The sequence below is a fragment of the Castor canadensis genome, chromosome 7 (assembly GCF_047511655.1).
Source record: "Castor canadensis chromosome 7, mCasCan1.hap1v2, whole genome shotgun sequence".
In the NCBI taxonomy this organism is placed as follows: Eukaryota; Metazoa; Chordata; class Mammalia; order Rodentia; family Castoridae; genus Castor; species Castor canadensis.
In genome coordinates this window covers 25441473-25454297 of record NC_133392.1, presented here as the reverse complement: position 1 = coordinate 25454297, position 12825 = coordinate 25441473, and the positions used below count along the sequence as shown (strand labels likewise).

General features: G+C 42.1%; 1 protein-coding gene across 1 annotated transcript in view; it reads left to right on the top strand.

Moving 5' to 3' along the window:
* Positions 1 to 12825, top strand: part of Cfap58 (cilia and flagella associated protein 58) — a 122582-nt gene that overhangs the window by 52800 nt on the left and 56957 nt on the right. The window contains exons 12-15 of the mRNA XM_074078351.1: positions 670 to 810; positions 2189 to 2412; positions 4721 to 4832; positions 7043 to 7147. Of these exons, the coding sequence (XP_073934452.1) occupies positions 670 to 810; positions 2189 to 2412; positions 4721 to 4832; positions 7043 to 7147 (582 nt within the window). The remainder of the gene's footprint in view (positions 1 to 669; positions 811 to 2188; positions 2413 to 4720; positions 4833 to 7042; positions 7148 to 12825) is intronic.

Genomic DNA, 12825 nt, shown 5'->3' with positions numbered 1-12825 from the left:
CCTCTTTGCTCTCTGCATGATAAAAAAAGATACTGAAAATCATGTCCTGGACTTGATGTGTGCATAATATTTGTATATCTGATCCTCTCATCTGGACCGAAGTCCAGGTATATGGGATCTATACATATTTGTATACCATGAAGTCCCTTCTGTCCCAGCAGGATGTTCTGTTAGGTAGAGAATTACACATTATCTTCAACTAATTTAGTCTTTTTCTTGCAAGGGGCTTTCCCTTGGCAGTGAATGTACTGGTATGTTAGGACTGGTACAGGAGCTGGTACCTGCAGAGGTCTCCACTGTTCTCACCCTACATCTTCCTCTGTACCATTCTTAGTAAATTTTCCTGGTAAGAGAGGAAATGATGCCGAATGGTGAATGCCAAGGAAGCCCCTGCTACCCACACTGAAAAGTGAGAGAAATCCCTAGGGGCACATGATCACTATAAAGGCATCGCTGATCCTTTTCCTGGGGCCTGTGCACGTGTGTGTGTGTGTGTGTGTGTGTGTGTGTGCCCTGTGAGCTTCTTTGGTTTGTGAGAGTGATCAAACCGTGTTAAATGAAACATCACAGAAAAGCATAGAAGCACACTGCACAGCTAAATCCCGGCCCTATGGTCCCATTTATGACACAGCTGAATGAAATGTGTCTGAATTTTTCGCTCTTTGTTAGGCTGAGCTGCAGAAGCTGAGACAACAAGCTCTGGAGACCAAACACTTTATTGAAAAGCAAGAGGCCGAAGAGAGGAAGCTCCTGCGAATCATTTCTGAGGCTGATGGAGAGAGGTTGAGGCAGAAGAAGGAATTAGACCAGGTAGAACCTCTTCTCCACATTCTTGTCACACCAGCTCAATTCCACTTGTCAGGAATCCTCTGTCCTCCCTAAGCCCCGCCGCCAAGCCCTTTTGGAAGAAACCTACCTTGTGTAGATTAATTATGAAATAGTCACTCACTTATTCCATTCATATTTATGAACACTTCCCAGGCATTGGTCACTCCTCAAGGCACGAGGACACATTGGCCAACAGGACAGTAAGGTCCCTATTTTCAGGGAGCTTACATTCTAACGTGCACATGTAACTACTCACATATAACTGCATGATTCAAGAGATTGAAACTCAAGTGCATAATTTGGGGATTAGATACTTAAATGTTTTCAAGGACCTGGCAGGGGGAGGTTGGCCAGGGCAGGACAGTAAGAGATGTACGGACTTGGTGAGACCAGGTCTACTAGAAAACCATTCAAATTTAAACATTAAAAAATGGGTTGGAACAAACAAACAAAATGGCATACCCATGGGCCAAGAGTTATTGAATTATTGGATAACTGCTAATAAAATGGATTTTTTTGACTGTCCAATAGCCTATTTATCTTTTCAAGAGGCTTTTTAAAAAAATGTTTTCCAAATTCTTTTTTGGAGGTTTCATTATTCTATTTCATATATGTGTATGAAATCCATCAACCATATTCCCTCACCTCTGTCTCCTCCATTCACCTTTCCCCTCCAATAAGTACTCCCCACTGCACCTATTTTACAATTCTGTCTCTCATTTTTAATTCCAAAGTCAGTGTTCAAAAGTATTTCTCAATGTATCCCAGCTGTGAATATACTGTACTTTGGTCAGTTCAACCCCTTCCATTACTCTCCCTTTCCCTCCCAGCCCCCATTATTCATCAGTTTTCAGTACATAGAGTTTTGTCATCTACCTGCACAGATGTGGTGTGTTTTGATATTGTTGATTCTCTATCACTCTCTTTTCCTTTCCCTCTTCTCTCCGAGTTCCATAGAGTACTTCCACTGTTACAAATATGTTTTATATACAAATGGATATATGATCATGTTTGGTTTTGTGTATACATTTATCTTTTGGATCTATATTCTACATCTGAGAGAAAACATGTGACTCTTTCTTTCTGAACCTAGCTTACGTCACTTAACATGATATCCTCCAATTCTATTTAACTACTTGCCAATGACATAACTTCATTCTTCATTACGGCTGAATAAAACTCCATTGTGTAAATATACCACATTTTCTTAATCCATTCATCAGTTGTAAGACATCTGGGCTGTTTCCATAGCTTGGCTGCAATAAACATCAATGTGCAAGTGTCTCAAAAAATGTGAAAATAAAATACATTATTTATTGTGTGTTGGTTTCTCTTTCCATGCCCTTCCCCACCTTTCTAGGTCATCAGTGAGAGAGACATCCTGGGGTCCCAACTTGTCCGGCGCAATGATGAGTTGGCTTTGCTCTATGAGAAGATCAAGATCCAGCAGTCCGTGCTGAATAAGGGTGAGAGCCAGTACAACCAGAGGGTGGAGGACATGAGAATTCTCAAACTGGAGATCAAGAAGCTTCGCCGGGAAAAGAGGATTCTTGCCAGGAGTGTGGCTAATGTGGAGGAGCTCAGGTAATAGGAGAGCCTCGGGACTGGGTGTACCAAGGTCCATTAAATGACCTGGTGTTGGTCGTGGAAGGTCTTTATTGAATTGTATGAAACAGATTTTACAAGATGAAGTCGTCCATGGACAATGAGAACAACTTTTCATAACATCTACACTGTATCCACGCTATGTATGCTGCAAAAATAAACTTGATTCATTCTGGGGGCTGGGTTATGAGGGAGTGCAAAAAGGTTATTAAAATACAATGCTGGATCTTAAAAAGGAAATTTCAAGTCAAATCACAAACACAAACTAGTTACAACTCAGAAAATTTTCTTCCCCCGCCAGTGAGTTCTCTGGAATTTCTTTAAGAGAGCAGTGTGCAAAGGATGGAGCATCAATATTTAAATTCCATCCTGGTAACATTTGCACAACTTTTTCTGGGATTATCTATAGGATGAAAAGAGGTGGAAAATTTAATTCTATCACTATCTGAAAATCTGTTTCCTTAGAAAGCAGCCACATTTTCCATCTCACTCTTGATTTATCTTGGGCAGCCTTCGCTGTAGCTTAGTACACCTCTTCTTTCTTTAAATCTTGCATTACAGAAGATCTACTTTCCCTGTGGGAAAACATGAGCGTGTTTTATAAAGGCAATTGCAGGAAACCAAATAGGAAGCTGGGTATTTTCTCAGTAGCTCTCCTTATTCCCCAAAGACTTGTAGAACAGTGGTCCTTGACCACTTTCAGATAAGGACACAGTTTGGATCAAATTAATTGGGTGAGGAGACAGTTGTGATGTTTTCATGCACTGGCTACATTCAGGAGTTTGCCATTAGCAAGGATAGATCAATTGAGACCTTTTTCTTTTTTTTTTTGGAATTGCTTGTATTTCAGATAAAGAAATTAGTATACATTAATTATACAAAAAGGCAAGAACTGCAGAGAAAAATACAGAAGGGATTAGAAAGTCACTCATAACTTTACTACCCTGAGACACTATCATTGTCACTTTGGAGACCAATGGGTTCATTTTAAGTAGCTACTGGATGATTTTCAGGGTCAGGACTAACTTGTCAGTCATGAATTCTTTTTATGACATACATCAGAGGTGAGCAGGCTTGCCACCTACAGGCTCTGTGACCTTGGGCAAAGCACTGAGCTTTGGACTTTTAATTACAATTAAATATGAAAACAAATGTAATATTTAATATTTCATATTTAATTACAATTAAATATGAAGACAAATGTAATGTGCCTAGCAGAAAGTCTCGTGCAAAGTAAGCCTTGAGTATGATAGCTAACACTCTTGCCTTCCTTTTCCAATGGTACTCTAGACATCGTAGTGTTAAAATATGCTTTTAATTCTAAGCAGCTCGTTCTGAACTCCCTGTTGAGTGAACATCGTGCAGTTAATTCTAATGGTTTGTCTTGCTAATGAGGGGAAGTTGTATTATTGGTTTAAATGAAGCAATTAAGTAAAAGAGACGGCTCAGTATTAGTAATCAGCACACCCACAGCCGACGAGGACCAATAGTGATGTCTTTATCACTGGAGTCAGCGCACACACTCACCTCTTCTCCACCGCCCAGCCGAGGTTTCTGCTTGATAGGGTGGCAGTCAGTTCACAGGACATTGAAGACAGCTGTGGCATATTACCTATTAACTAGAGCTGCATGGGATTTAAAAAGTATATGGAGGGAGTGCTTCAGGACCTTTTCAGCCATCTGTGCGCAGTAGTTGTGGGGCCCAAGGTAAAATATCCTTACCACTCCCAATTCAATGTGTCTCATCCCTGGCCACATGTCAGAATAACCAGCAGAATTTAAAAACCTATGAAGTCCCGGCCTGATGCCAGATCCCCTGTGGGGATTGGGTCCAGGCAAAGGGATGCTTTGAGCCCCTCCTGGTGATTCCAGTGTGGAGTGAGGGTGGAGGTGCTCTGCCCTCATTGGTGCTGGGTTGTCACACACACCTCTGTAGCTTGGAGTCAGTTGCCATGTATGCAACATGGGCTGTTGTAGAAACATTTAGAAACACTGAAAAATGAGCTCATAATTCACCTTCAGAATCAAGATCATGAAGCTGGCTACTTTTTTTCTTCCTCTTCAAGCAAAGGCAATTTTTTTTTTAGCTCTATTGGAATTGCTATCATTTGTGTTCTGCCCAGATTTCAGAGGTTGGTCTCAGTGTTCACAAAACTCCCCCTAACTCCAACTTTTTATATCCCATGTAGCATGTGTGTACCACTTAAAGATAGGATTTTTCAAATCTTGAATCCTAACTTGAAAGTGGGTGGAGAATTTCTTGGCAAATAAAGTTTGTCTTATTCAGGCAGGAGCTTTTCCATGTGCAAAGAGAATTCTTGAAGGAGAGGACACGGTGCAGAGCCCTGGAGGAGGAGCTGGAGAACCCCATGAACGTGCACAGATGGAGGAAACTTGAGGTAACGTTGGACACAGCTTCCTTCCCATCCCCAAGTCTCTGTTCCACCTGCTTGAGGCTTCTAACCTAAAGCACAATGAGAACCACTTATTAATTTAATGTGCAAATGGTCACCTAGAATGGAAGACTGGATCAAATGGAAATTGGGTTGTTCCAGGACCACATGGATCTTTTTGTTTTAAAAGTCTTGGACAAAATCCTTTCTGTCCAAAAGACCTAAGGAAAGCTATGAACTGCTTTTGCAATGGACATTTATTTTTCTTGTTTAGTAGTTTTTTTGGTCCACCAGTTATCCTTTCGTGGTCTGTAGAATTAAGTTGTTGTTCACCATCATTTTAGCCATCTTTTAATTGGTCTTTGCATCCTTTTATTTAGTGCAGGAAATCTGCTTTTGTGAACTAGCCTTTACGAAGGACTAAGCTAGTGTTAGTCAAACCCTTCCTCTTAATATCTGGCGCATAGCAAAAGTCCTGTAGGTAGGGGATGGATACTCACCTTCGTTTTGCATTCTTGGACTTCCTGATAGGCATTTCCACCAGCACTGCAGACAACAGTCAAGCCCTGCTTACTCAAGAAAAGGATGGCCTCTCCTTTAGTCATAGCTAACAACACAGCTGCCAAGAGGGGCTCCAGCTAAGCGAACAGTTAGGGTGTTGAGAGATACGTTGATGAGATAAGAACTATTGGTGCAAAGTGGAAAATCAGCCAAGTAGATTTTCATTTTTCTCCTTTTTAATGAAGAAAGCATGAACACTAATGCATTATAAATTGTTATGTAAACACGAGGCCTGAATTTTAACAACATCCCATGTTGCCAAGTGGACATGTGCCAAGTTTAGTCCCAGTATATGGGTATCAGTTGGCACTGCTTAGTGTTTCTTTAGCAAAGTCAGACCCTCACTTATGTCTCTTCAAATGCCAAGAGCTGGGTAATTTGTTAACCCACAGATAATATGGATCTGTCTGGGGGAGTGACGTCAATGATTTTAAGCCCTTTAACCGTCACATTCAGGTATTCCATGTGCCTTCCAGCAGATCTTTCAAGTTTCCAATTCCTTGTCAATTTCTATTAAAAAGTTAGAAAATAGAGCATCTGGTTGCAGCTGAAAATATGCAGTTTCTAGTTTAATTCCAAGCGTCAGGACAGTTGAAAGTGAAGCTTTGGCTCCAAGTCTGGAGACGTGACCAGTTTATAGCCACAGCCCTTGCTTGAATTGTACACGGACAGCAGTGGAAGGGAACATGAGGGCTTTACAGGTTGATGACTCCACTGAAGTGTGAAGTGTGAAAGGCCATGGCTGTATCCTGCTTCCGATTATTAGTGGACGTCCCTGTCCTGGAAATCTTCTCCTTCGTGGGCTGTAGTGAATCTTCTGGTTGACAGTGACCAAAGGAGAATCCTAAGGTGGAGGAAATTAGGGAACCCTTCTCATTCTTGTGGAAACCAGAGGTGGTAGGGAAAGCCTCTGGCATCGTAAGAAGATCCACTGCCTCTGGAGCTGGGCACGTGGATGCTTGAATCCAGCTCTGACCCTTCCCAGTTGGGGCAAATGACTTAACTTCTCCGAGCCTGAGTTGTCTTATTTGTGAAGAGGGACAATGAGTATTGTCTCATAGGCTGTTGAACAGCTAAAATACGATATTGTATGAAAGACACACAGCATAGAGTCTGGACAGTGGCGAAGAATCAGGTATCACACACAGTAGCTGTCATTATTATTATTCCTACTGATGGAATAAATTCACTTTCTATCTAGATCCACAGATAAGACATTAGAAAAACTGCAGACTGAATTTAATTCTCTATGTTCTGAGTTTGCAGATTTGCAATTGTTTTTTCTGCATTGGGCCTTGCATTTGCGAGACAGGCACTCTACCACTTGAGCCGTAAGTCCAGCCCTTTTTGCTTAGGTATTTTTCAGATAGGGTCTCTTGATTTTTGGCCAGACTGGCCTCAGACCGCCATCATCCTGTTTATGCCTCCCAGGCACATGCCAGTAGGCCTGTCTTACTGGTTGAGATGGAGTCTCACTAAGTTTTTGCCTTGTATGGCCTTGTATCCTACCAACCTCCACCTCCGGAGAAGCTGGGATTACAGGCATGGGCCACCATACATGGTTTCTAGTAGATTTTAGCAAAAAATATTGTATGCAGGACTTTGGTGCATTGAAACTGATGATATCTGTGCTGGTTGTCGTTCCTCTTGCACAGGCCAGTGACCCCAGTACCTTCGAACTGATACAGAAAATTCAAACCCTGCAAAAGCGTCTCATCAGCAAGACAGAAGAGGTGGTGGAGAAAGAGCTGCTCCTTCAGGTATGGTTTTCATTGTCTATACGCCATGAACAAGTGTATTTTCTCAGCAGGATTATGTTCCTGGAATTAGTGATTGGGCAGCAGTGCATGTCCCACATCTAACCTGTAGATGGCGACAGTGACTCACACATGGAGCACAAACAAGCCTGATTAATTGGTCTTTTATGCTGCGATCACATAGATTTCAAGCATTCTGGAAAGTTAAGTTCAAGGCTAGACTAACTGTCGTCTGGTAATGGGAGCCTTTTTTCCCCTCACTTTCCTACAGTTTTATTTGTCACATTCTTTTGAATACTTTCTTCATATCTTCATATAATGAGAAATGCTGTGATTTTGATTTTGAAAATAAACTTTCACATACAGCACAGATGATCTGTCCACATGAGAATCTGTGTGAACAACATGGGAAGGTGTCTTTGAGGCCTTTGTACAGTGAGTTTTTCTGGTGCACAGTGTCCTATATCTTTTACCGGTCATCATTGCAGACTCCTCCTCCTTCTCCTCTTCCTCCTCTTCTCCTCCTCCTCCTCATCTTTACCTCTACCGTGCCAGATACTGCACTGCAGTTGGCTTGACCTGCCTTGTCTCATTTCCTCTGTACAGTTCAGGGAAGGGTCTTGTCATCTGTAATTGATGGATGAGCAATTTGGGGTCCAGCAGTTTAAGAATAAGATAGAATTGGCTGCTCTGGCATCAGGTGGCCTGTGTTGGAATCCTGCCTCTGCCAATTTGTAGCCATTTGAATGCAACTCTTTGCACCTGAGAGTCTTGGTCTGCATTATTGGGCAATAACTAAACCTGTGAAAAGGGACATTGTGAGTTTTGAAAGACCTCAGTACTGTGCCTGATCCATAATGTCTAATAACTACCAGCAATTAGTCATATTATGTCTGATTCCCAAGCTCTTAATCTCAACTGGTAGGTTATCATTATTAGGAGGAGGATCTGCTAGACATGTGCAAGTGGCATTTTGTCCTCCTCTATTTTACATTTGACCTTAAAGCAGAAGACTTCCTAAAGTTGGGTGTTTGGTAAAAGCATTCCTGAGCATCACTGTATTGAAGTAGACAGCAGGATTTCCCTTTTCTCTCATGGATGAGAGGACAGACTTTGGAGGTGTGCAGGACTGTTCTCAAATCAGCTCCAACACTTGATATTTTCATGACACGGAGAAAATACATACATCCTGCAAACCTTCATTTGCCCTTCTTAAAAACAGGGATAATAATATCTTTCTTTTTTTGTTTTTAATGGTAACAGGGTTTGAACTCAGGGCTTCATACTTGGTAGGCAGGCGTTCTATCATTTGAGCCACACCTCCAGCCCAGTGATACCCATTTTCATTAGGGGCAGATGAGACTCTGGTCACAGTACACAGCTTGGAAGTCTTGTTGTAAGGGTAACTAGTGCATAGGCCCTGGGGCTCATGGTCCAGGGTTTGAGCTGTGGTGTCACCAATACCAACCACAAGATTCCCAAGGCCAAGTGCTGGTTAAGGGCAGACTTGGAATTCTAGCCAGGCAGGCAGCTCCAGAACCCATGCTCTCTACTACTTCACTACCTGCCTCTTCTGTTGCTATCATCACTCTAAAAGGTTTTAAAAGAACCTAATTTTGTGTCTTGTTAAAATTCTATTTCATAAAGAGAGTTTATTCTATATTTTATATAGAGTTTGTTTTATATTTTATTGGGTGCTATAATTATTACTTCCTCCCTTCTACATACTTTGGGTTTGCTTTGTTATTTTCTACATTATTAAGATTGGTGCACAGGACATTAATATTCAGTCTTTTCTTCCTCCCTCCCTCCTTCTGTCTCCCTCTCTCTCCTTTCTTCTGGTGCTGAGTATTGAACCCAGTGCCTTGTGTGTGCAAGAGCTCTAACACTGAGCCACATCTTCAGCTCCTTTTCTGACAGAAACATTAGAGGCTATAAAAATATCTTTTAAATAACTTAAGTCCCTTCCCACAGGTTTTGATGTATGGAATTTTCATTTAGTTCTGAATATTTTCTTTCTTTCTGGTTATGCTGGGGATTGAACTCAGGGCCTCACACTTGCTAGGCAGGCACTCTACCACTTGAGCCACTCCACCAGCCCTAAATTTTTGTCTATTATAAAAATTATCCCTCCTTTGAGAGTAAGCCTCAGGAATACCCACTATTTCTCCTATGATAATTAAAAAGACATTAGAAACTCTTGTGATATGTATGCATGGAAGTTATCCTTTACTTTTTTTTTGCTTTTCCCTGTGGTCTATGTTATATGGATTCTTTGGAATTTGTTGTGATTTATTTTGTGACCAACTAACTGGTCATCTTTTTATAACTGATGCCTTGTGTTTGAAGAAGATGTAGACTTTCTAAATGTTCAGGAATCAGGATTCTTTTTTAATTTTAATTTAAGAATTATTTGGCAGTACTCAGGTCTTGCACTTGCAAGGCAGGCACTCTACCACTTAAGCCTTTCTGCCAGCCCTAATTTTTAAATTTTTTTTGAGACAGGGCCTTACTATGTGGCCATGGCTGACCTCAAACTCAGGATTCTCCTGCCTTCACCTCCCCAGTGCTGGGATTAAAGGAGTGCATCACTATGCCCAGCAAGTATCAATATTCTGTATTGGTTGATTTGTAGCTCAACCTTGTTAATTATATTGCCCAAATCTATGCTTTCTCCTAATTTTTGTTCTGTCTAATGATGAAAATAAGTTTGGGGAATTTGTCTATTTCTCTTTGTAGTGGTGTCATTTTTAACTTCAAGTAAAGTTTAGATTATGATTGTAAGGTGAGTTAAAAGTTACAACTTTTATTTCTTTCTGGTGAATTCTTCCTTTAATATTATGCAGGAATCCTCCTAATAATGCTCTTACTTAAAAATTAATCTAATATTAATATAGCCCTACCAGTTGGATTTTTAAAAATAATTTTTCTGTATCTTGACTTTAAAAATGTGATGTCCTTATATTTTAGGCAAATCTCTTGTAATTCAAAGAATCCAGTCTGCTTTCTTTATCTTCTGACAGATGTGTTTAGCCCATTTGTGTTTATTCAGAGTCTTGGGTTTCTTTCTACTTTCTTATTTTATGTTATTTACCCTGACTTTTAAGATATTCAGCAAATGCCTCTGTCCCTGTTTTCTGTTGGATTGTATTTTCTTTATTCCCTGTTCTCTCTCACTAGTCACCTCCCCCTGCCCACTTCGCCCATCCTCTCATTCCCTCCTTTCCTCCCTCCCCTCCTGCACCTCTCTCTCTCTCACTCTCTCTCCCCCTCTTTCCTTCTCTTTCATTGGATTCCATTACCTACAGTCTTCTAATTCTGTCTCTCTCATGGATTCCTTTACAAATGTAGCACATGCAGTTGACAGCAAGCCTCACTGAGTTTAGAATTCATCTCCGTCTTTATCCTTTTTACAAATGACACGAAGTCTTGGAATGTTTTAAAGCCAGTTACCTGCTCTTAGTCATCATCATTGCTATTTTTTTAGAATCGATTTATGCAGATTTACTGTTTCGGTTCTTCCATTCTCCGTTTCTGCATGTCTCCCATTCCTGCTGTTGTGTCCCTCTCTCTTTTTGAAGAACACGATAGGTCTTTCAGTGACTGATTTTTCAGAGGCTAGCTCTCCTTTGCGTATTTAAAAAGCTTTTATTCAGGTAAATGATTCCAAATAATAATAAAAATAAAAGGCCTCTGTGGGCACAGACAGGCATTTGTGCCTTGACTGCTACTGGTTACTTGTGTATCATTACATCATCATTGGCATCAAGAGGACATTCTTGCAGGCATGATGATGTAAGAGTAGGAAGCTTGACCTCTTGCTGGAGGTGCTTACATACACAAGGAACACTCACAGCAGCTGGAACTTGTTTTTTAAGTGCTTAAGTATGGTGTAGCCAGCTAACCCTGACCCACAGGGCAGGCAAGAATCAAAGAACAAAGGAACTTCTCATATTGTGATCAGAAATGGCCACTGTTGGGGGCCTCAGAGTAGGAGGCAAAGGGTGGGGACGGCAGCACCTGGGGCTGTGGGTCCCATTACTAGGAGGCACCTAATCCCACCTCAGCCAGATGTGGCTCCTGTTGTCAAATTCTTAATTTTTCAATCTTGAAAAATTTTTATGGATTTTTATGTTTAATATGTTGAGTTTAGCTTATTGTCAATCTTACAAACACAGAAGTAGATTTCCAGAAACAACACTGTCCATTACCCTTGGCTCATAGCTGGATAGTTTGCAACCTCCAGCTTCAAGGCCTGGGAGGAAGAGAGGTAAAGACAACACAGCCACACAATTGGCTCTACTTGTTTTGATTTCTTCCATCTCGTTCTCTGTTGTAGTTCCTTGATGAGGAAGCACAGAGACCAAGAACCAAAAGGGAGAGAGGGGGTGGGAGGGAGTTGGAAGAGTGAGTCTCACCCAATATGGCAGGGCCAGCACCCACAGGTGAACAGGCTGGGTTCTTTCCAAAAGGAAAACAGAGAGGCAGAGAAGGCATGGGCCTCATGGAAGACGGGGGCATTTTTGTTTGTTTGTTTTGGGGTTGTTTGGTCGTACTGGGGTTTGAACTCAGGGTCCCCAGTTTTCTAGGCAGGCACTCTACAAATTGAGCCACACCTCTAGCCCAAGAGGTACCCAAGAGGGGCCTCCTTAAAAAATGTCTTTTAGTTACTCTTAATGTTATTTTATTAACTTTTGTAAAGTACAAAAGGACTTTCCTGAGTTGTTGAAAAGACCAAGGTTTTTCTCCAACCTCTGATGCAGGGGTAGGAACAACCTATTTTGGGGCATTGGCTCTGCACTTACCAAGTGCCATATGTGTGCCAGGGTGCCTGGGATTCTGGGGTGAATGAGACAGGCTCTGTGGTGACCTCGAAGGACCCCTCAGTTCTGTAACCACAATGCTGTGTGGTAGGGGCTGTGCTTCCGTCCAGGACACTATGGACCCCCAACAAGGTTTTGGAATGGGCAGAGCTCTCAGTTTGGGTCCCCCCAAATCAGACACTGAGACAAAAGTTTAGGTATCAGTGGTTTGGGAGGTCGTTCCTGGAAGCTGGAGGGAGGGAGTGAGAGAGTGAGATGAGAAGGAGGAAGAGCTAGTAGAAGGAGGGGAGGGAGGGACCCAGTGCCATTGCATTCCTCTGAGGAACAACACAGAAACAATTGCAGAATGTGTCTTCAAGGGAGGGAGGGCATGACACTTACTCAATGCCCTGCCTCCCCTTGGTTGAGATGCAGGTTGAGGGGCCTTTGCTTGTCTCCAACCTCGAGTCAGAGAAGCCCTGGCCTGGGGCAGAGAAGCTGACTCCATGTGCACTTGGGGTAGAAGCTGAGGGCCATCCAGAGTGCCAGCCACATCTGCTCAAAATTATGAATTTCGGAATGCTGAGAGGATGGGGCTCAGGCACCACAGGAGTCTGATATTCCTGGAAGGTGCTGAAGACCATCAGCCAGCAGACCCCCAGACTCACTTCGCCGCTCACCTAAGTTAAAAATTGCCCATCCAACTTTGGAAATGGCAGTGACCATCTACCTAACCAAATGCTCTCTGGGTCTTTTCCTATCCCCCAACTGGCTGTCATTTCAGGTCACATCCAGTAACCAGATGACACAATCATGCTGTAGTCCATTGAAAATATGGAGCCCCAGTTTTCTTTTAGTCGCAGCCATCCCCTTATTGAG